The sequence below is a fragment of the Carlito syrichta genome, unplaced genomic scaffold (assembly GCF_000164805.1).
Source record: "Carlito syrichta isolate Samal-C Ts95f unplaced genomic scaffold, Tarsius_syrichta-2.0.1 Scaffold304348, whole genome shotgun sequence".
Lineage (NCBI taxonomy): Eukaryota > Metazoa > Chordata > Mammalia > Primates > Tarsiidae > Carlito > Carlito syrichta.
The window spans coordinates 46079-69551 of record NW_007248444.1 but is presented as its reverse complement, the minus strand read 5'-3'; the positions used below and the strand labels follow the sequence as shown (position 1 = coordinate 69551).

General features: G+C 40.7%; 1 protein-coding gene across 3 annotated transcripts; it reads left to right on the top strand.

The window, feature by feature from the left end:
- Positions 1–585: 585 nt before the first annotated feature.
- On the top strand, positions 586–20667 carry PCMTD2 (protein-L-isoaspartate (D-aspartate) O-methyltransferase domain containing 2). Of its 3 annotated transcripts, none has more exons than XM_008059747.1 (6): positions 586–699; positions 3993–4326; positions 7722–7824; positions 8874–9045; positions 14440–14563; positions 17883–20667. In XM_008059747.1, the coding sequence occupies exons 2-6, from the start codon at positions 4020–4022 to the stop codon at positions 18260–18262; spliced, it is 1086 nt and encodes a 361-aa protein (XP_008057938.1). In that variant the 5' UTR covers positions 586–699; positions 3993–4019; the 3' UTR covers positions 18263–20667. The 3 variants fall into 3 exon arrangements, with proteins under 3 accessions (XP_008057938.1, XP_021568894.1, XP_021568895.1); XM_021713219.1 differs by lacking the exon at positions 586–699 and adding an exon at positions 3184–3290 and having other exon boundaries at positions 14521–14563; XM_021713220.1 differs by lacking the exon at positions 586–699 and having other exon boundaries at positions 3812–4326.
- The last annotated feature ends 2806 nt before the right edge of the window (positions 20668–23473 follow it).

Here is a 23473-nt window from a genome sequence, read left to right as displayed (position 1 = left end):
CCTCCGCCCCGTCTGCTGTCCCCTCCGGGTCTCCGGGCGCCTGGACCTTCCCCCGGGGGACCCTCTCTTCCCTCCTCGGGCCTCTCCTTCCCCATTCCCCGCAGGCGCACCCCCATCGGCGCACCCCCCATCGCCCTCCGCGCGCTCGCGCTTTTCGCCGCTTAGCCGGCGCCGTTGCTCTCACTCGCGTCCTCTCGCTGCGGACCCCGACTGGTCCCGCACCCCCGAGTCGGACCCGTGTGCAGGTAGCGCCAAGGCGAGGCAGGGGCTCAGGGCTAGTGCAGAAGCTTCCTGGAGCTTTTCGGGAGGTGACGGAGTCTGTTATAAAAATAACTGCCGCCTCCCCCCAGCTCCTTGAAGACACTAGGGGCCGGAGGTGAGCGGTGGGACTTCTACCCAGGCAGCTGGGAAAGGTCTTTGGGAGCTGGAGGAGGGAGAGCCTGCTGTCCGTGAGGTTTGCTCCAGCATAGCGCCTCCAGCTAGTCATCTGAACATCCACCCCCCCCCCCCCCCCCCCCATTTGACTCGTGAGCCTAGAATCGTTTTCTTTTTTCCTCCCGCAAAGGAATGGCTGAACAGCTCCATACTGGGCGTTTGGTCGATTGTCATTCAGGAATTAGTGAAGCTGAGCGAAGTTGCCTGTAAGCAACTTAAAAATTGTTGTGGCTGTGCTTGGGGGAAATAGAGCCACGCATTCAGGTGAGAGGAGAACTCGGAGGTTATGGGATTCAGCTCTTGAGGCCAGTGCCTTCATCCTCTGCCCCATCCTTACCCCATGGGACTTGGTTGGGGGGGTTGTTTTGAGGAAGGGCTTATTTCATTATTTGCAATTCCAATAGTCAGACTGCTTTTGTATGTATTCAGAAGGCATTGTCTCCATCCAACATGTACCCCTGGTCTGGCTTCTGCTAGGCCCATGAGAGGTGTGCATGTGACAGCCTTTCAAGTAGAGATGTACCTCAATTTAGGTTGGGAATTACATCCCAGTAAACACATCGTTAAAAAAAAAAAGGCATTAAGCTCAACCGCCCTAAGTTGGAGACCATCTGTATTTGGAAAAAGTCTCTTTGTGTACCTTGTAAGAGTTCTGGTTTTAAAGTTGAGAAGGCTTATGTTTTTGTATCATTCTGCCCAAAGATAGTGTGGTTTTGGGGCATTTTCCCCAGTTCGTCGTCCACATTTATTGCTTTGTCCATATTCACCTAAAGAAGTGACATCCAAGTTGGAACATGGTCCTCCATGCATGGCCTGGAATCGCAACCCTCCATGATCATAGTCTCATGTTTGTGCTGACAAAGCCACAGTCATGGCCTCCTCTGTTGTCAATTCCGAGACCTTCCCATGCCTGCTGCCACTAGCGAGTCTTCCTTGTGTAACCTGGCAGTTGGTTTTGGAAGAGCAGGGAAGTTAGCCTGTTGGTCTGTGGCTAGTATTAATACTACAGAATGGTGAATTATATTAAGAATTACAGCAAAAACAACTTGCAGAGAATAATCAAATGTGGCATCCTAAAAATTATTTCCTGCCATTACTTTGAAAAATTGGATTTGACTGACTGTTGGTGAAATCCAGATGAAAGTGATAAGATTTGGTTTGGCAAAGGTATCTGAGTTGGTTATTGGTGTTTTTGGGCACTTCATGACTGATCACATCCATGGTCAGTTGTAAGCAGTGATGGTTTCCAGTGGGAGGTAGTGTTAGATTACCAGGCGAAGCTAATCATATATATCAGACCCCACAGATGTACACATGTATCTTGCCAATGGCAATAGGTAGGATTATCCCATAGTTAGAAGGTTACCAACATGTTGTGTGGTAAAGAATGTTGCTCTGTTGAGAACTTTTTTTTTGTTGAGTTGGAGTCTCACTCCGTTTCCCAGGCTGGAGTGCAGTGGCATGCTCATAGCCACCCACTGTCGACCCGCTGGGCTTAGGCGATCCTTCCGCCTCAACCTTCCAAGTAGCCGGAACTACAGGCACGCGCTACCATGCCTGGCTAATTTTTTGATTTATTGTAGAAATGAGGTCTCGCCAAGTTGCCCAGGCTGTTCTCAAACCTGTGGGCTCCGGCAATCCCCTCACCTTGGCCTCACAAAGTGCTGAGATTATAGGCTTGAGCCACTGCTCTTGGCCTGTTGAGAACTTGTAAAAGCTGCATTGGTGTGGCATAAAAAACATAGGCCTTTAGCCAGGCAGTCCTGGATTTGAATTCACCCCGCTCCTCACAAACTGGCTATGTGATCATGAGCAAATATACTGTTCAGCCCCAGTTTGCTTTATAATGATGTGAAGTTTTGATAAAGTTGTGACTGGCAGGTGTACTTGTAAAAGGGTGGTAACTATTTATTACTAAAAACCTGTAATTTTGATATGGTATTAGCTTATGAACTGAGGAAAAGGTCAACATAAATAACAGGTAGAAAATAAAAGGTAGAAAACTAAACATATCCAATATACAGTTTGAGGGTACCATCTAAAGATAAAATGAGGGAATTGAGATAGAATGATAGAATATTACATATAGGCTTTGGGGTGAAAAGGTGGCTTTCCTGCTCCAACACAGAGTATGATATGTGATTTCCAGCTCTTCTCCTAAGTAGACCCTTAAGCATCGAAACACATGACTACACTTAAAAGCAGTGACCCAAATTTTAAGATGACTAGGCTAGACTAGGGGTGTAGCCTGAGAACTAAGTGGTTTATCCAGATTAAGCTTGGCCTCATTAGGACTTAATTCCGTCTAAGTTAACTGGCCATGGACCTTATCTAACCAGGGGTCTGAAACAACCTTAGCAGGGTGTGAGAATTTAATGATTGGACCATCCTAGTTATTTGAAAAATCTGACTTTCAGCTCTAAATCTTGATGATGAAGATTGACCGTTCCACGATAGAATGGAAGAGAATTTGTACCAAGCCATACATACCTTTCACATATTTGTTTGCCTGGTGTAAGAAACTGACGATTGACCTATGTGATTATTTTCATGACTGGGAAAACCTCTCCCACCACTGTCTTCAGTTGTATACATGGGTGTCTCTGGAATCTCTCTCCCTGGCATTTCTTTATGAGCCTCACTCTGCCATTAGAAATCCAGATAGTTGTAAGGAGGAAAGCAAGTATGCACTTTAGAGAAATTATAATAGGTTGTTATGAAGGTTGTCATGCTTCAGACAATGTGTCGGTCTTCATGAGGTGTGATGGTCTTTTTTCTTCAACAATTTATATCAGATGTTTTGTAAAGTGTTTCTTATGTGTAGTAAAGCCATTACTTTGAAAAAGTTACATGGGGTAAGTATAAAATTGGAAAATTAGGAAGAGGAAGACTTCTCCAGATGAAAGAGCATTTTTCTGTGAATTAGATGAAGGTACATTATGTTTTAATAGTTGGGCTCAGAGTGGACACACATACTTTTTCTTGAAGGCTGTTTGGGAAAAGGTAAGAAATGTACTTTTATTTTTAAAGAACTGGAAAAGCTGCACAGCAAGCAGTTTAGTAGGCATGTGGGAAGTTCTGGTAGCAGCCGCTCCTATTAAACATTAGCCTTGAAATGGATTTTGTTTTTGTTATAATAAGGTGTTGATCACAATATGTTCTCTTTGGGAAGAGAGTTTTGTTGATGTTGTTTTTTGCTTCAAATTTGAATATAAAAATATCCGAATCACCAGATTGAATGGATTTTTTGATTTGGATGTCATTTGTGTGTATTTTGGGGTATAGAGTTCCCAGATAAAATATAGGATACCACTTAAATTTGAATTTTAAATAAACAGTAAATAATTTTTTAGTGTTGGTGTTTACCTGAATTTCTATTTGAACTAGATTTTTTTTCTTCTAAATTTGGTATCTTCAGGGCCGAGTTCGGTGTTGACAAAGGGTTTTCCATCTACTATTTTCTGAATTCAGAATTTGAAATTGTGTGTTTAGAACTTCCATTGTTCTGCTTTTACCTTTAATGTAAACAGCTCTTTTTTTAACATTCTTAATTATAGCATTGCCCAAGTGTAATAATCTTGACCATGGGTGGCGCTGTGAGTGCTGGTGAAGACAATGACGAGCTGATAGATAATTTGAAGGAAGCACAGTATATCCGGACTGAGCTGGTGGAGCAGGCTTTCCGAGCTATTGATCGTGCAGATTATTATCTTGAAGAATTTAAAGAAAATGCTTATAAAGATTTGGCGTGGAAACATGGAAACATTCACCTCTCGGCCCCGTGCATCTACTCAGAGGTGATGGAAGCCCTGGATCTTCAGCCTGGACTCTCATTTCTGAACTTAGGCAGTGGGACCGGGTACCTCAGCTCTATGGTGGGCCTCATTCTAGGTAAGCCTGGAAGGAGAGTCTGCAAGCTCATCTGTCTCGGTGCAGGAGGTGTCACCTCTGACAGAAAATATAGTCTGCTATGGCCTGCTCCAATAGAGAACATGGCCTTCCCAGTAGTTACCCGATGTCGACATGTCGCTGGTTGGTGGACAGAGAGAGGGGTGAGGGAGGATGGCCTGCATGCACTCATGGGCCCTGAGTTCTCTGGAAGGACTTCTGTTGCCTGTTCCCTCCACTTGAACCACCACAACCTGTTCTGCACACCTGCCCTCTGGATGATGGAGGACCAAGAGAGTTTTGTAAATTGTAACCTCACTGTGATTTCTTGATTTAATTTAATCACTCAGTCTTCCTTGTCACTCTGTCTCAGCTGAGGATAATTAAGTTTAAAGTCCTTTGGGACTTAAATTTCTTTCAAGCTGTTTTTGTTTTGTTGTTTTAATACTAAAAGAGTAATAACTATAGATTATTTATTTTTAAATGAATTTTAGGGATGAAAGGGATTTCACAGGTTATCTCATTTGAAGTCATTTAGCCCATTTTGCCAAACAAGTTGTGAGGATGCACATGGGAATCCAGCCATTTTTAATATTACTAATAATAGTAGCAAATACTGTTACTGGAATCTTGCTCCATATAAAATACTGCAGTGGGGAAGACGTCTGTTTTTGCCCTGAATGAGGAGGAGTGGTGCTGCCAGAGGAGTGATAGGAGCTGGTATGTGCAGTAAAAGATTGCTCTGAAGAGGAGGCAGGGCCAGGTGGCTGTGGCAAGCCAGGGGAGAGATAGTGGGTGGAGCTGGTGCAGAGGGCCTCCAGTCTGTATTGTTTGATGTTGGAACTGCCAGGATTTGTAGAGGGATAGGATATGGTTGTGAAAGAAACATTAAGAATGTACACAAGGTTTTTGGCTTAATGTTAACCAATTAGTGTCAAATTCTGAATATTAAGATTTCAAGTTGTGATGACTTATATGTCATGTAAACATGCATTGGCATGTACATCATAGCATTGTTCTTTTGTAGTTGTTAATGTCACTTTGAAAAACTTAGAAAATCCTGACAGTAACAATTGATTTTTGTGGCTATGGAATAAGAACTTTGTTTTCTTTGTAAGTTTGTATACTTTGGACTTTGGTGAAGTTTTGAGACTGTGGTTATTTAGCTTTAGGCTGTAGGTTGGTGCCATCAAATGAGAAAATGTGTAGGTTTTTATAATGCTTTTTTGGCCTTAATTTGCCTTGGATTGAGACTATTGTGGTCCCCATACTTTGAGAAGAGAGCACTGTGCCCAGATTATTTTCCATTTTTTGAATTTGGGAATTGTAGTTTCCTCCATTGTTGCTGAGAAATTGGACCTACAGCCAAGGTTGTATCTGAGGGGAAATAGGTTATCCAACTGACCAGATTAGAAATGTTATTGAAAAGGGGGTGGTGAAAGTGCTTAGGGAAGATGAATTAAAGTAAGCCTGAAGTGGCCTGATGCTTGAGGACTCGTAGAAGTGATAAAGAAAGGCCTTCCAGTGTGCTCCTCTTTTCTAAGTCCCCTGTTTACTGGGAGTTTCATTGGCTGTTGAGATAAGAGAGGTCTGAAGGGAGAAAAGCCCTGTTTTCTGCAGTAGTGGATGTAACATGCTGCTGTGATATGTTTGAGGAAGTTACTTCAGGGTTTGCGCTCATGGATGCATGTCTTGGTGGGACCTTGACCTCCGTGCCCAGATATTCCAGAGTATTCAGCCTTAATGCCTCTTTGCACCCATGATTCCACAGAGAAACCTCGCTGCCTGCCATGCCTACGAATATGAGGTCTGAAGTCTTTCATGTAGTCTTTCATGTGACAGAGTTCTTACTGTGACCCCATGACTTTTCACCTGGTCTAAAATGCCTGTGGGTCAGCCATATGCCTCTCCTTGTTCTGTGGACGCTTCTCCACTTTGCTCAGGACTGTCCTTTCCTTGTTTCTTGTCAACCAGGGGAGGAGATAGTAGCTGCTTCAGAGGTGGTGGGTCACAAGGAACCTGCCTTAGAGTGCTGTGTGGCAGGGAGTGGCATGTGTGCGGTATCTGCCTGGCCGGGGCCTCTCAGGTCCAGCTTCAGTGCCATGTCTCAGTTTGAAAGTGAGGGTGAGGGGTTCACAAAACATGAATGGAAGAAAACAAGCAGCTTTTCTTGGACTCTGGCACAGTGCTTCCATGTCAGAGTGATGGGAGCTGGAGTCAGTGAGTTGGCAGAAGGTCTTGAAATTCGGGATAATTTAGGGTTTGATGTGGTAAATAGTGAAAATAGGTCCTCTCAGTGAATGTTCTAGCAGCAGCTCTGTGCACGAGAGACAAGAGAAAAGAGCAGCAGATACAGGGAAACCTTGGCCTGGGTAGTGGCTGTTGTACTAGGAAGGGACCAGCTGCACCCACGTGGCACAATGCACAAGTGTGGGATGCACAGAAGGTTGCTTATTTACCGGTATTTTGCTTGGGTTATAGGGTTGAGTGCTGCTCTGTGGCTGTGGTACATATGCCTACTAAATCTACTCTATGTGCTCTGTTGAATTTAAATGCAGATTTTAAAAACTGAGGTGTAAGTTGAGTATAGTAAATGGCGAAATGTGAACCTTGGTAAATTTTTACATATGCATCCACCTCCATAAGCAGGGTAGAATCAGCACCCCAGAAGGCTCTCATGTTCCCTGCCTCTTCAAGATAGGTGGCCACTCTTTTACCCTCTATCAGCATAGATAAGTTTTTCCTGACTTTTACCTTCATACAAATGGATTCCTACAACACGGAGATTCATCTAAGCTGAGTATAGGTAGTGTGTTCTCTGCTCACCCAACTTTAAGAGGCAGTTTTATACAGAGGGAACACATTTATCATTAAGTGGACACGTAACATTTCTCGCAGTTTGATTTCAAATTACTGATACATTTCATTTAATATAAAAATGTTTCATTGTGATTTGGAATCATAACTTTATTTTCATGATGATGAAAACCTATGTGTTTTGTGAGGATCATTAAAATGCCCAAATCTGAGTATTTTGGGGGACCTTTCAGGGAAAAAGAGTCACTTAAGTGCTGCTTCTGGACAAACAGGCGAGGACTATGTCAGCTTCACTTTCAAATACATGTTCCTTCCGTAATTTATTAATAAGACCTGAACTCTTTCCAGTTTCAAGTGATTTTTTAAAAGTTTGAGAGCAGAGAAACCCAGGTATCAAAACAAGTATGTATGATGTGGTGAGCAGGAATAATGTGATACTATGATGGGAATTCAAAACTTTATGAATTTCTGTAATTATACAGGCTGAATAAGGTGTGTTGTAATTGACAAAATAGAAGTAAACAAATGAGCCAGAGTTCTTGCCCTAGTTCTACAAGTTTTCTTGTTCTCGAACCTTTTAGGTCCTTTTGGTGTAAACCATGGGGTGGAACTTCATTCAGATGTGATAGAGTATGCAAAGCAGAAGCTGGACTTCTTCATCAGAACAAGCGACAGCTTTGACAAGTATGATCAGATGCTATTCATTGGGTTGGAGGGTGTGAATTATAATGTGACACACTTTTGATCATGTAGAAAGAAATTAGTTTATTCGTGTTCATATGCCAGCAAAACATGTTTAACTGTGGTAGTATGCTCCTATGTGTCTGTTCTAATATTCTTTTAATATTCTGTGTTGTTTTTTTTTTTTTTTGAGTTGGAGTCTCACTCTGTCGCCCAGACTGGAGTGCAGTGGCCGCTCCCGGCCACCGCAGCCTCGACCTGCTGGGCTCCGGTGATCCTTCCGCCTCAGCCTTCCAAGTAGCCGGAATTACAGGCATGCGCTACCACGCCCGGCTGATTTTTTGATTTATTGTAGAGATGAGGTCTTGCTGCCCAGGCGGGTCTCGAACCCGCGGGCTCAGGCAATCCACTCACCTCAGCCTCCCAAAGGCGCGGGATTACAGGCTGAGCCACCGAGCCTGGCTGTATTCTGTGTTTTTAAGGGCTTTAGGTTTTTGTAACTATCATACCTACATAAAGATAATTTCTCACCAATATAATAAGAGAAGAAAACAAAACATTCATTTCCCTCAATTTTCATATTTCTGTTAAAGACAACTTTTTATCACCTAATTGTTTCTAAAATAAAATTGTGGCATTTATCTCCAAACAATATATATAATTAGCTCTTGCCATTTTTAAATGCGGCATTAAGGTTTTTATTTTAAAGATGAATATTTTTAGAAAAAGCAAACATTTTCCTTCATCACTGTGAAGTACATCTTGAATAAGATGATGGAAACTACAAAGACGATGATAATTGGAGATGTATTACATTTGGATCATACTTTTGGTACTCACTTTCATGCTATTTTGTTTGTCATTTTAGGGTTCTGTTTATATAGTGTAATTCTTTTTGGAAGTATGGCTTCTAGCTCTTGGTTCTGTAAACCATATTACATTGCTGTGGCGTTGTATAATGAATATAGCCTGTGGTTAGCGTAGATTTGCTGTATTGACTTGTTGCAATATGCTACCTTTCACTACAGAAAACATTTTTTTTTTACTTCCAGGTTTGACTTCTGTGAGCCTTCTTTTGTCACTGGCAATTGCCTGGAGATTTCTCCAGACTGTTCTCAGTATGATCGTGTGTACTGTGGGGCTGGTGTACAGAAAGAACATGAAGAGTACATGAAGAATCTCCTCAAAGTAGGAGGGATCCTTGTCATGCCGCTAGAGGAGAAGGTCAGATTCCTTTCATAACTGACTTTTTTTTTCTTTTTTCTTTTTTGAGACAGGGTCTCACTGTCACCCAGGCTGGAGTGCGTGTGATGCCAGCTCACTGCAACCTTGACCTCCTTGGCTTAAGTGATCCTCCCATCTCCCTCCTAGCGTCTCAAGTAGCTGAGACTGCAGGCGCATGCCACCACACCCGGCTATTTTTTTTTTTTTTTGTAGAGATGAGGTCTCACTATATCATCCAGGCTGGTTTCGAACTCCTGGGCTCCAGTGAGCCTCCTGCCTCAGTCCTCTCAAAGTGCCAGGATTACAGGTGTGAGCCACCATGCCCAGCTATAACTGACATTCTTGTGCAATATTTGCCAAGATCTGTTTCAGGCAGTATACATATACTTAACCTTTTAACAACTTCCTCCGTTTCACAAATTAGGAAACAGAGGCAGAGACAGGTGAGGGACCTTGCCAGGTCATAAGATACCCTAGGTGGGGCCAGAACCTGACTCAGGTAGGTACCACAGAGCCTCACTTGAGTCCCTTTCCTCCATTTCCCTTTTCTCTGTCTTTCCTCCACTTTTTCTTTCCCTCTTCCTTTTCCCTCTCCCCTTCCCTTTCCTTTCTCCTGTCTTCTTCCTCCTCTTTTCCCAGTCTGCCTCCCAGCTATTCTGATTTTAACTCTGTTATTCTATTATAATTGTTCTTATTAGAGTTACTGTGTATTAAATTATTAGAGTAATTCTATTTTAATTATTAGTGTAATTGTTAAAAACCTTGATGGTGAGTATTTTATAGGAGTCCCCTTTGTGGGAATCTTGTTCATATTTACCATTTGGTCATTTATGTTTGTCTTTGTTTTAGATACTGTGTTTCACTGGGAAAAACAGGTTATAATCAATGAGGATATTATCAGAGATGAATTGGTCACCAGGAAGACTATCTCTCAGTCACAAATAACTAAGAAGAACACAAATGATAAAAATTAGGAGATTTGTCAATTTTTAAATATTAGCCTTTGTAGTATTCAAAAAATAATACTCATTTTAGAAAATCTACAAGTTATGAGCATTAAGAAAAACTTATGGCTAGGCACAGTGGCTCACACTTGTAATCCTAGCACTTTGGGAGGCCAAGGCAGGAGGATTGCTTGAGCCCAGGCATTTGAAACCAGCTTAGGCAACATAGCGAGACCCTGGTTCTACCAAAAATAAAAACAAATTAACTGGACTTGGTGGCATGTGCCTGTAGTCCCCCCTACTGGGGAGGCTGAAGCAGAAGGATCGCCAGAGCCCAGGAGGTTGAGGCTGTGGTGAACCACGATCATACCACTGCACTCCAGCCTGCGCAACAGTGTGAGACCCCGATTCTAGATAGATAGATAATTTGTACCCTAATAGCAGTTAGTGTGTGATGCTTTTTCAAAAGGTTCTTTTACATACTGGTGTATAGCTTATATTGTCTTACTTAAAAGAGTTCATGAATATAATTTTAAGTCATTTAATGTCCTGCTCATCATTTCTGTGTGTACATAGTAGCTTGTTGAATTGTTAACTAAGTTTATTAACTAGCTTTTTTCATCAGGCATTAGGCTGTAGATAGTATTTCACTGGTACTTACTGTTATGTAAAGACTTTAGTGAATATTCCTAATTTTTAAAAATTTCATCCATATATGTTTCATTATGTATCTATAAAAGATAGGGGCACTTTTTAAAAAACATCCTTATGAAACCACTGCCACCCTATAAAAATTAATAGTAATTTGTGAATATCTTCAGATATCCAATTTGTGTTCGGATTTTCCTTATTGTCTCAAAAATTTGTTTGATTTGAGGTTCCCATTTAAGGTTAATATATTGCATTTGGTTGATCTAGTTCTTGAGTGTTTTTAATCTGTAGGTTCTCCTTCCTTTCCTTCCTTTCACTTTTTCCTTTCACTTTGTTGAAGACATCTGATTTGTCTTATAGAGTGTCTTACAGTCTATAAGTTTGCAGATTACATATCTCTAGTAATGTTTCATATGTTTTTCTGGTGAATTTTTTTTCTTGTTTTTTGGTCATTTTTTTCCTCCTTATATTCCAACTGGGATGTATAATTAAATCACTGTGTTTTAAAATCACTTAAAATAATGCTTCTTTATAAGGCTTTGCCACCAACCTGACACCCAATCAGCTCGTTTGTTTTCTTTGACTTTTTAGGGATTGCCATTTTAGGTTTATTTTGTTTTATAACTTTGTGAAATATTCACAAGTTTCCAAAGTCTAAATAGGAACTCAGAATTTTTAGTTATATACATATATATATAGAATTGTATCTCCAGGTACAGTCTCAAAAGCAGAAGTGCTTGGTCAAAGACTCTGTATTTTATTTTATTTTTAAAAAAATTTTATTTGATTTTAAAGATGTGGGGTACAATTCGGGATTAGATATACAAGTGGTCATTGTACAGGTAAAGTTTGTACTTCCCTTTGGTTCTACTACACCTGGTTTGAGATCAGGTACCCTTAATGATGTTGTGTGTCCCCCTTCCCTGGCAGTTTTCCACTATTGTCAATCCCTTTCTTATAGTATTATGATAAATTTTCAGGGTCTGCTTATGAGTGAAAGTATGTGATACTCAGTTCTTTGTTTCTGTGATAGATCATTGAGTATTATAGACTTTAAACCTATCCAAGCTGCTGTGAGGTCCATAATTTTGTCCTTTTTAATGGCTGCATAATATTCCATCATGTATATATACCACATTCTTTTTATCCATTCCACTTTCAGTGGGCAGCACGGTTAGTTCCATGTTTTTGCTATTATGAATAATGCTGCAATAAATGTGTGTGCAGGTATCTTTTTTATAGAATGAATTCCTCTGGGTATATTCCCAGAAGGGGGATTGTTGGGTCATATGGAGGGTGGATTTTTAGATTTTTTAGGAATTGCCACACTGTTTTCCACAGAGGTGGTACTAGTTTATACTCCCACGAACAGTGTAGAAGATACTCCCACTAACAGTGTAGAAGTGCTCCCTTTCCCCACATCCTTTCCAGCATCTGTTGTTTTTTGAGTTATTGATGATGACTATCCTGTCATAAGAGATAAGAGACAGGTGGGATCTCATCAAACTGAAATGCTTCTGCAAAGCAAAAGAAACCATCAAGAGAGTGGGGAGACAGCTAACAGAACTGAAAAAAACATTTGCCAACTGCGTATTTGACAAAGGCCTAACATCCAGGATCTATAAGGAACTCAAATGTGCTGAAAATAAAAAATCAAACAGCTGCATTAACAAGTGGGCAAAAGACATGAATAGACACTTCTTAACAGAAGACATAAGCACAGCCAACAGATATGTGAAAAAATGCTCAGCCTCACTGCTCATCAAAGAAATGCAAATTAAGACTGCATTTTAAAACTCTTGCCAGTTGTCCTTTCAAAGGCAATATTGTCAGCAGCATGAGCAAGGAGCTGGTTGGTGCTCTTGCTACCTGCTGCCTGTGTGATTCCTATTGTTGCATGTAAAGGCATGGCTGACACACCTTCTTTTCTCTTCCTCCTCAGAATTTTTTTCTAGATGTAGGTCTTGTTCTGTCACCCAAGCTGGAGTATGGTGGTGCAGTCATAGCTCACTGCAGCCTGGAAGTCCTGGGCTCAAGCAATCTTCTCACTTCTCAGCCTCCCAAGTAGCTGGGACTATAGGCACATGCCACTATGTCTGGCTAATTTTTTAAATTATCTTTAGAGACAAGGTCTTGCTCTGTTGCCCAGGCTGGTCTCAAACTCCTAGCTTCCGGCAATCCTCCAACCTTGGCCTGCCAAAGTGCTAGGGTTGCAGGCAATAGCCATCATGTCCAATAGAAGATTGTTTTAAATGTCTTTTACAAATGATACTAGAAATGCTTGTTGTAATGCAAAATAATATTGGATTTTGGATTGGAACAATGTTATATCTGGATTAATTTGAGGATTATGGATATTTTTACAATATTTAATCTAGTATATGAAATAGGGGTTTATGATTTTCTTTAAAAAGTTTCATACATCATTTATTAACTATATTGAAATATTTGATCCTCATTGCAACTAGAAATTCTTTTAAGAATGTTTTTGAAAAAATGTTTTTGCTGGTATACAAAAATATGATTAATTTGTTGATGTTTACTTAGTTCATGGCTACTTAATCCTTTTAGTTTTAAGAGTCAAGACATAGAATCTTGGTTTTTAGAGGATTTACTGGCTTAGGTATTTTTAGAAAAGACTAGCACTTAAGTGTAGCATGACAGAGCGGACCAAAAATAGTGCTGTGACCTGTTTAGGCCATCTGGAGACTGGCCCAGCCACACTGAACACACAGAGGGCCGTGTTGTGTAATTGGGTTCTCTGGTGTTCCTAATACATTAATTCAAAGAAAAATGTTTTGATGACCTATTCTGTGGTGTGTTAAACCTCCAATTCCAGTGCTTTCTTGGGGGTGATGTCAGGGTGAAGCTCATATAAACACTTCAGTATTTGTTTCCTAAGAATGAGGATAATTACCTAGGTATCCAGGATGACAGGTTTGCATTTAAGAAAGTCAACAGTGATTCTGAAACAGTATCTGTTACTCAGTGCCCATCAGGAGTCCTCGGTTGTTGCAAAATGTCTTTTTATAGTTATGGGTTCAGTATAGGTTGGAGCATTGCAGTTGATTGTTGTGTCTTCAATTATTTTACTTTAGAACTGCTTCCCACCAACTATTCCTTCTCGACTTTGATTTTTTTGGAGAACCCAATAGTCCGAGAGTGTTGTCTTATAAGAATTCCCACATTCCTTATCTACTTGCTTCCTTTTGCTATTGTTTAACTACTTTCTCTACCATGTATCTCCTGTAAACAGAAGTTAGGTCTAGAACTTGAATATGTTCAGGCTAATCATTTTTGCAAGAGTATTCATGAGTTAGATGTGCTTCGTGGCTTATCAGATTCAGTTTCATATGACAGGATAGTTCATTTTAGTTTATCTGTGTATTTTTCTGTTATGTATTGGAATGATTATATTTAAATATAAGCTATTCAGGCAGGGTAAGGTGGCTCACTCCTGTAATCCCAGCACTTTGGGAGTTCAAGGTGGGCGGATTGCTTGAGCCCAGGAGTTGGGGACCAACCTGGGTAATATAGTGAGACCACATCTCTACAAAAAAGTCAAAAAATTAGCCAGGCGTGGTGGTGTTTGCATCTAGTCCCAGATACTCAGGTTGCTGAGGTGGAGGGATTGCCTAAATCCAGGGGGTCAAGGCTGCCATGAGTAGTGATCGCCGTGATCATGCCACTGCTTTCGGGCCTGGATGACAGAGTGAGACCCTGACTTAAATGAATGAATAAATAAATATGCTACTCAGTAACTAAACCTTTGAATATTCTCATTTTGTCTTTGGGATAGTTGACTAAGATAACACGCACAGGTCCTTCAGCTTGGGAAACCAAAAAAATTCTGGCTGTTTCTTTTGCTCCTTTGATCCAGCCCTGCCATTCAGAGTCAGGAAAATCAAGACTTGTTCAGCTACGTAAGTACACTGATCTTTACTTTTTAAAACCTTTTTAGCCTCATTGGAATTTGAAAGAGAGCAAACTTTACAAAGGAACCTCTTGATATTAAAGAGCATCCTCCTGTCCTGCAGAAACTTTAAAATTCTACAATCAATTTAAAACATTTAAAAAAACTATATTTTTAGCTTGTCTTAGGTTATTTTAGCCTCTTTTAGATAACTGTTGCTGGTCATGCCTGAAAGAGGACTCATGTAAAAGGGAGTGAACTTTTCCCTGTGGGGGACGAAGGCTATTTGCTTCTTCAACTGGGACGGGTCTTTCCAAGAGAGCCATGATGCAGAGTGTGCCTGCAGTCAATGGGCTGTCTGTCCCCAGCACCTCGTGCCTGCTGCTGCCATGTGGGAGGATGAAGGTGGAGAACACATTTCAACCGTCTCCTGGAATGCGACGGGGCTTGTCTTGCGGAGCCTTACACAGCTGAGCCTTTGCGTTTTACTGTTTGGAGATGTAGACTGAACCAGGAGCCGACACCAGGGCAGCATGCATCCTAATGTATAATTCCAATTTAATTTATGTAAAATAAAACTATTCAGCATGCTCTCTGATCATTTATAAATTTTGGAAAATGCAAAAAAAGGGAGAAAAATATACATAGTCCCACCACCAAAAGACAATGCATTTTGGCAAATACCTTCCAGAACTTTTTTTTTTAATTGATGAGAAGTCATTTATCAAATTGTTATATACTTTGCTTTGGTCTCTGCTAAGTGCAGGTCCTAAGAAATAGACACAGTTCTTGAATTCGATTATGAACAATAATGGGGTATTGGCTTAGAGGAATTAGGGAAGGTTTGAGAGAGAATGATGTCTGTCCTGGTCTTCAAGGGTGAAAAGCAGTCCTTGAAGAGAGAAGAAAGGGGAGAAAAGTGTCAGCAGAGGCAAGGCAAAATTCAAAATGCACGTTCTCCTGTGTGGTTAGAGTTGGGGCGTGTGGCAGAAACTAGACTGGTATGTAGGTTAGAATGGTGTTTGCCCTGTAGGCTGTGGAAAACTATCAGATGTTTTAAATAAAAGATGCAGCACCTCTGTGTCCTGGATAACCCTGGTGGTCAGGTGGAGGGTGAATTTGTCAAACACATGTTCCCTGGAAGTCTCACCAGAATAACCTCTTCATACAAATGCTGCTCTTGGTAAGGTAGGGCACCAGCTGCAGAGCCTGGGAAGGCGAGGGCACCATTAGGGTATTTATGAGACTTTTTGAGAATCTGTGTGAAAATGAGTCTTTCCTGTGAGGGCTTGATCAGCCTGGAGAAGAATTATGGTGATATGGTGGGCACTTCAAGATGCCTGTTTTGAGACAAGGGCTTCAAAGAGAGGGATGGATGAAAACACGAATGTGATGCCATTTAGAGTCCCTGAAGTGAACAGTCAGGTTATTTGCGACTTTTATCTTGCTGCTCCAGAGTTTCCTAGACTTGTAAAGTTGTGTTAATGAAGATGATAGAGTAGAAAATCCTATGAGTGTGAATGTGTGCATTGTGGGGTGGATGGGTGAGCTCTCAAATCAAATGGAGGCGGAACCAGTTAGGAAGTTGTTGGAATTTTCCAGGCAAGAGTTAAAGGTTGAAACAAAGATCTTAGCCTCTATGGTGGAAGGAATTTGGGGACACATCGTGGCTTTTCTGAGGAAGGACATATGAGTCTGAGTTGTCCATTGTCTGTCATAGAAGTGGGTCTGTGGGAGGCTCCAGGACTCTGGTCAGGACTGGATTGGGACCTTAGGAAAGTTGGCTGGCCCTGTTATTTAAAGCCACAGAATGGGTGTAAAACCAAGGATCCGCAGGCATACTGAGAGAGGGAAATGATAAAAACTGGAGTCTTAGGGAGCACCATTAGGTTGGTGGAAGAGGCCTGCAAGAGAGATGAACAGCAGAAGTGAGAAGTGGCTGCTGTGCCCTGGGCTAGGAGAACAGGGAGCTGAGTTCTCCCAAGCAGGCACCTTGTAGAGCTGGAGTGGTCAGAGCTGGCAGGTATGAGTCTGACAGCCTAGGAAGAAGTTGTTTTGGCATCTTGGGGGCAACAGCCAGATTCTAGTGGCTCTGGAAATAATCTTTCTGGAAGTGAAGTGATGAGGGAAGGAAAGATGGTGGCACTTCAGGAAGCCAGGTTCTAGATGGGACAAGAGACATGATTGTGGTGCTCAGGGGAGGGGCAGGATTGAAGAAGGAACTGCGGGGTCCCACCCTGGGGAAGGGAGAAGGGACCCCTTGTCTCCAAAGCTGGAGAGAGAGGCTGGTGTCAGTCCTGGAGGGAGAAGGTCCTCAATCATGGCCAGGAGCCTGGGCTGTCTCAGACAGTGGAGATGGTGGGATTCTGTGAAGGCTTCTCTGGCTTTGGTAATAGACATGGTGGCCAACACTGGAGCCCTTTCCTATCATGCAGACCGTTGTTCTTTGTGGAAGTTGGGTACTGGTGGGAAACAGTGATCCTGGTTTTCAGTTTAAAAGCTATGTGTGTATTGCCTCCATTAAATTGTGAGATTTAATTTAATTGCCAAATGTTTTTATCCTTGGTGTGCTCTGGAGTTTTTTATTTTTCTTAAAAATGTTTGGATTTGCATTTCTCTACTTTAGCTAAAAAAAAAAAAAGGAACAGGGAAGCTGAGGCAGGAGGATCACTTGAGGCCAGGAGTTTGAGACGAGCCTTGGCAACATAGTGAGACCCCATGTCTACAAAACAGAAAATGTTAGCTGGGTGTAGCAGTATGCATTTCTAGTCCTAGCTACTCAGGAGGCTGAGGTAGGAGGACACCTGCAGGAGCCTAGTAAGTCGAGGCTGCAGTGAGCGATGGTCATACCACTGCACTTCAGCCTGAGTGACAGAATGAGAGACTGTCTTGAAAAGAAAAGAAAAGAAATATATTCAATTTGTAAATAACTATGAAAATATTACAATAGATAAAAACATTGGAGATGTACTCACTGTTACTACTAGGTGAGTATTAATACATGAATGAATACCATAGAGTAATGAAACTAGGCTGTCAAAGAACCAAACTGTAACCCAGGTTTTAATTCTGCCACTGAGTAATTAGCCAAGCTATATTGCTTACTTTTCAACGTTAAGAATTAGTGCATTTGAAAATGTCTTTTGAAAAGTACCATATGAATGCAAATTAGAGCACTAATTGACATCTGCTTGGAATGCTCTCATATTCTTGTAACATATTTGTAAATTTGCCACTGAATTCAGCTGATGCTAGGATTCTTAGATGTTTGGGCTTTGTGGTGTTGTCAGTCAGACAAGTCTGACTATGTCTCATTCCTTGCACTCCAGCACCAGTGGCAGTTCGCAGCCTCCAGGACTTGGCTCGCATTGCCATCCGGGGCACCATTAAAAAGATCATTCATCAGGAAGCAGTGAGCAAAAACGGAAACGGACTAAAGAACACCCCCAGGTTTAAACGAAGGAGAGTTCGCCGCCGTCGAATGGAAACGATTGTCTTTTTGGACAAAGAGGTCTTTGCCAGTCGGATTTCCAACCCTTCCGATGACAACAGCTGTGAAGACTTGGAAGAGGAGCGGCGGGAAGAAGAAGAGAAGACCCCACCTGAAACAAAGCCAGACCCCCCAGTGAACTTCCTGCGCCAGAAGGTCCTGAGCCTGCCTCTGCCAGACCCCCTGAAGTACTATTTACTTTATTACAGAGAAAAATAAGTCTCCTGTTAACGGGAAATGAGGAAGAGCGGATGGCAGGGTCTGAAGTGTGTGCCGCCTGTCTGCTTTTGAGGGGGTCTCCTAAAAGACGTCACAGAGAAGGGGCTTGCTGTGCTTGTCCACGTCGTAGTTTTCTTTTTCTGGTTCTTGATTGTCCTCTAAAATGTGGATTCAGTGGTATGATTTCTTTACATAATCCAACAAGACCTACACTGCACAGAATAATGTTTTCCCAAAGTGGTGAGAATCTTAAGAGAAGGATGTTTCTTTTTCAGCTCTGATGAAACACTGAAGTGTGCATAGCAGAGACTGTTTGACAACTATTCCTCACACAAGATACACATGTTGCGCATTCAAAATGAAAACTGAAGTTGAAACTAACTTGTTATAAAATGTGAAACAAAGCACAAGTTTGCAAATGTTTAAAATCCTCTCTGAGTGTGACACACCAGTGTCCAGGTATGAATTTTTATATTAACCTCTTCATTACTGATACTGAGTTTCACTTAACTTTTTAGTTTTCTAGAGAGGGAAACATTATTGAGAGGCTGCCCTTATTTTAAGTAAATTAATTCAATCTTATGCGAGTTGTCAATTATAATTTTTAAAAGGAGAATTTTTCATGGGGGAGGAGGAATAAAAGGTCAGCTGCCAGATATCTTTCTTGAATTCCAAAAGAATTCTAAGGAGGTGTTTTTCTGATACCTTTAGTATCCTTTAAAAGAACCACTGTTGATCCCTAAAAGAATATCCTGAAAAAATGAAACAAGTTTTTTTTGTGTGTGTGAAATTAATAAGGTGTATTACCTTTACCCTAACCATAGGGATGGTCATTTACCCAACTTTAAAGACCATAATGGTTTTCCAAGGTGTTGACACACTCAATTCTCAGAACAGGTAAAAAGTATTAGGACTGCAAGAAATAGACTGGGGACTATATCATAGACAGCCTGTGCTTTTTGGCTTCTGTTTGCTATTTTTCTGTAATCACATTAGAGTACTGATTCATAGATTTTATCTTTTATAGTTCTGAAAAAAAAAGAGATTTGTTAGTTTTGTAATTTTTCTTACAGACAAATACATGGATTTTAGTAGCTCCATTGCAGGAGAACAGTGTAACTCACAGTGTCATAGGAAGTCAATCTTCTTCAGGCCATGTGTCCAGTGCTTTCCGTCTTAATGTTCAGAAGGCTAGAAGAAAAGCAGCTTTTCTAGTAGTCACATGGCAGAATGGTCTTAGTTACATTGCTTATTCCAAAATATTGGTTCTTTTTAAAACTTTTTTTTACCCAAAGATAAGAGTAGTGTAAATTGTTAACAATATATCTAAATTCAGAATGTTGGTGTAGGATTAAGTATCCAGATTTTCTTACTAATTTTAACCTCTTGGGAGTTGCTGGGCTTCAGTGTCTCTCTGAGCCTGAATTCTGGTTATTTTTGGATCTTTTCTGCCTTTTAAAATAACTGAATTATTTTTACCATACAATACATCTGCATGCCCAGCTGGGAAAATATGTATATTGCTCTAGACTGATAAACTTAAGCTGTTTTAAAGAAAGTTAGTTCATAGTCGTTGCCTTTTAACTGTTTCATTCTATCACAGAGAAATGCATGATTTAATTTTACTTGCTAATACTTTGTAGTTTGCAGGTCCTTGTTGACATTATTCTAATTGATATGTGGAGACTTCTACGTTACATGGAAATTTTTGGACATAATAGTAAATGAATATGTGAAATTTAAATGTGTTATTTTAGGTGGCTTGACTAAATTTTTTTCTATAATTGTGTATGGACTGAATTTTTTTTACAACCACATTTGCCTTTATGCTAAATTGTAAAAATCATTATAGTGCATAAGACATGTTTTCCCCCCTTATATGTTAAAATTTTCCTAGCATTTTGTATTTATATGTTGTCAGTTTGTGATTTTTAAACCAGAATTTGGTCAAAACATATGGTTGTAATATATGGGAGAAATAATTTGGTGTTTATCTTATAAGGGAGAATTGTGAATAAGCTTTCCTTTGCACCTTACACCAGAATTCAGTATAATGCACTACTTTCTGTTTTAAAACAGGCAAATCATAATATAGTCTGTATTATCTGCAAGATCTATATTGTAAACCACATTCTTGACAACTGTTTATTTTTGTTTTGAATAGTCTGTTCTAATATATGAATTTTGTCTTGAAAAGTAGCAAAGCCATAGACTTGTGCAAAACATATTTCAAATTTATAGATTTAAAGTATGTAATGCAAAAACTCAAATGTGTATGTAAAAATACTTTTACCCATCTGGAACTTACTGGGGAAAAAGCCAAGAAATTTGAAACATGAATTTCAATGAGATGATGTATGTGGGTAAACACAGATGAGATCAATAAAGGTAGTTAAGACATTCAACCTTGGCACTGCTTCTCTGTCCTAGGTGGGATTACGATTCTTGAATAGATTCTTTTCAAAATCTTAAAAGCATTTTTTTCTTTATTGATATTATGTGTTTACTTTCACTAGATATTTGTATCGTTCGTTGCTTAATTCTGTATCATAGTAGATGTGAGGGAAGGCACTATTTTTCATTAATATGTCTGAAACTGGAATGGAAAAATGGAAAAGTGACTGGCTCCAAGTACACAATAGAATAGAATTTTGAAGATTGTGGTTAATGTTTTTGGCAGTTTCCCCCTACTTTGAGAATGTTAAGTGTGCCTTCTAGGATGATTTGATAATGGCACTGTTTTAAGGAGCAGAAAAGTATTTTGATATTTGTTCAGTTAGTTTGATTCTTATATAAAAGCTTAAACGTATGTTACATGGAAGCTATATGCCAGGGTTGAAGATGAAATCTGTGATTTCAAAAATGCAAAGAATTGGTGAACAAAACTGATTGAAGGATGTGAACTTGAGAGCCAACCAAGGAGGCTGAATGATGTAACAGAAATGGACATCAAGTAGGGAGCTCCAAGAATCAGCACCTCCACTGAGGCAACAGTTAAGGTACTAAAGACAAAATCAGTTTTTTTGAAGATATTTGGAATCCAATACATGGACAGCATGCTGACGAAAGCTTTAAGGAGAAAAATCTAGCCGGGCATGGTGGCTCACCCCTGTAACCCCAGCGCTTTGGAATTGCCTGAGTCTAGGGGTTTGAGACCAGCCTGGACAGCTTGGTAAGACAGTAACTCAAAAATTAGCCAGGCTTGGTGGTATGCACCTGCACTTCCAACTACTTGGGAGGCTGATGCGGAAGGTTGAGTAGGTTGAGACTGCAGTGGCCGTGAGTGTGCCACTGTGCTCCAGCTTGGGCGACAGAGACTCCTACTCAAAAAAAGAAAAAAAAGAAATCTCTTATAGAAAGAAAGCATGTGGTCTTTTTGCTTTTGTGTTTGGGATTGCCATATCCCTTGGAGCTGCACTGTAAAGGTAGGGTAGGAGATCAGCTTTGGGTGGAGGTGGAACCATCATCCCCAGAACTCACATATCTACTCCCATGGGTTTGTTTCAGTGCTTTCTGTTGCAGGTCTTGTATTTCCTTTCTCAACTTCTTTGTTTTGTTCGTGAGTATCTTCAAACAACTTTGCATGAAAGGGCACCTTCTAGAGAAAATTTATGAATTCTTTTATGCTCTAAAAATGTCTTTAATCTGCCCTCACATTTGATTAACAATTTGGCAGGGACAGAATTCTGAGTTAAAAATATTTTCTGCCTTAGAAATTTGAAGGCACCTTATCATTTTGATATAGCTATCGTTGTTTAGTCAGATGTTATTCTGACGTTTATTCCTTTGCAGATAACCTATTTCTCCTTTCTTGGAGATTTTATGTGTGTTTGTTTTTTGTCTTATGCTCTGAAATTTCACACTGATAGTCCCAGGTATGGGTCTTTTACAAGACTAGTGCTCTAACATCTGAGCTTTTTGTAATATTTTTTGATAGTGTCTTTGATAAGTGCCTCCCTCCATGTTTTCAGTTTCTTATTCTGAGCACAAATGTTATTTGGATATTGAAACTCTGGGACCGATCTCCCCAAGAGCTTACTTTTATCTTGTGTTTTCTTTTTAGTTGTATGTGGTTTGGGGGCTAGTTCTTACATTCTGTATTTCATTTTTAAAAAATTTTGACAGAATTTCAAGCTCTCTTTACTGGTTTCTGAATTTTCTTTCCTTCATCGATTGTTACTTTCTATGGATGCAATATTGTATACTTTCTTGAGGATTCTTATTAGCATTGTAAAAACGTATTTTGTTGTTTGAAGGCAGGACTTTTGGGACTGCGGATTTGGACCCTTTTCTGTGTAGAGAAGGATTTGGGGCCAGAAAGAAGGGACCTGGGGACCTGTTCCTCCTCTACAGGTGACTTACCAGCTTTATCATACCGGTCTTTCATTTTTTGCTGCACCCCCTCCTCCCCTTATTTTTAACCATTGGCAACTCATTTTTACTTGTCTGTAACGACAGATGAAGCTGGAGTGGGGATGGTCACTGGCTGACCTCACACTGGCACAAGGGAAGCTGTTCTTCAAACTAAGGGTCAGCATGAGTGAGGGGGTGATGTTCTCTGGTAATCATTGAGCTTCCTTGCTCTGTCTGCAGAAATCCCTGTCTCTTAGTTTCCTGCTGTTGCCTGGGTATTTTGTATATGACTCTCTCTCTTGTCCTATACCCCAGCTCCCTGTCAGATCCCCATTGCCATAGGACTGTACTTGTATCCGAGTCTGCACAACTATGGACATTGTGCTTATAACTTTCCATTTCTCTTTCTTTTGGAGAGAGAAGATATAACCTATTCCTCTACTATATTGGAACAAGAATGTCCCAAATTAGCACTTTATTTGCTCTACCTCAGAGTGTCCTTAAAGTTCTGCATGAAAGAAGAAATAGCAGAAAGCAGAATTAGAGTCATATGCCAAATGGTCAGGAAGGCCATTTGACTTAAGATGGTCCTGGGCCTAGCTGCTCTGGTGGTCAGGAGGGAGGACAGCGTGAGCCTCTACCCCAGGCCTATTCTGAGTTCAGGGCTGTCTCAATGCTCCATATCCCCTGCCAGACTGGCTCACCCCAGAATCAGGGCAGCAGCCATGACTGTTTTGCCTGGGGTTGCTACAGGGGGGCACCCCTTGGCCCTCCCAGGAAACATGTAGCACTTTGGGCCCATCCCATCCTTGGCCTGTGGCCTTTCCTGCTTCCAGCAGGGTTCAGAGACCCAGCGAA

What these genes read in the sequence shown, in the direction of transcription:
- PCMTD2 (XM_021713219.1), top strand. Translation starts at nt 3,231, where the DNA reads ATGTTTTGTAAAGTGTTTCTTATGTGTAGTAAAGCCATTACTTTGAAA. An exon ending in CTTTGAAAAAGTTACATGGG is followed by an intron (nt 3,291 to 3,992) that starts GTAAGTATAAAA and finishes TCTTAATTATAG; the next exon opens with CATTGCCCAAGTGTAATAAT. An exon ending in TATGGTGGGCCTCATTCTAG is followed by an intron (nt 4,327 to 7,721) that starts GTAAGCCTGGAA and finishes CGAACCTTTTAG; the next exon opens with GTCCTTTTGGTGTAAACCAT.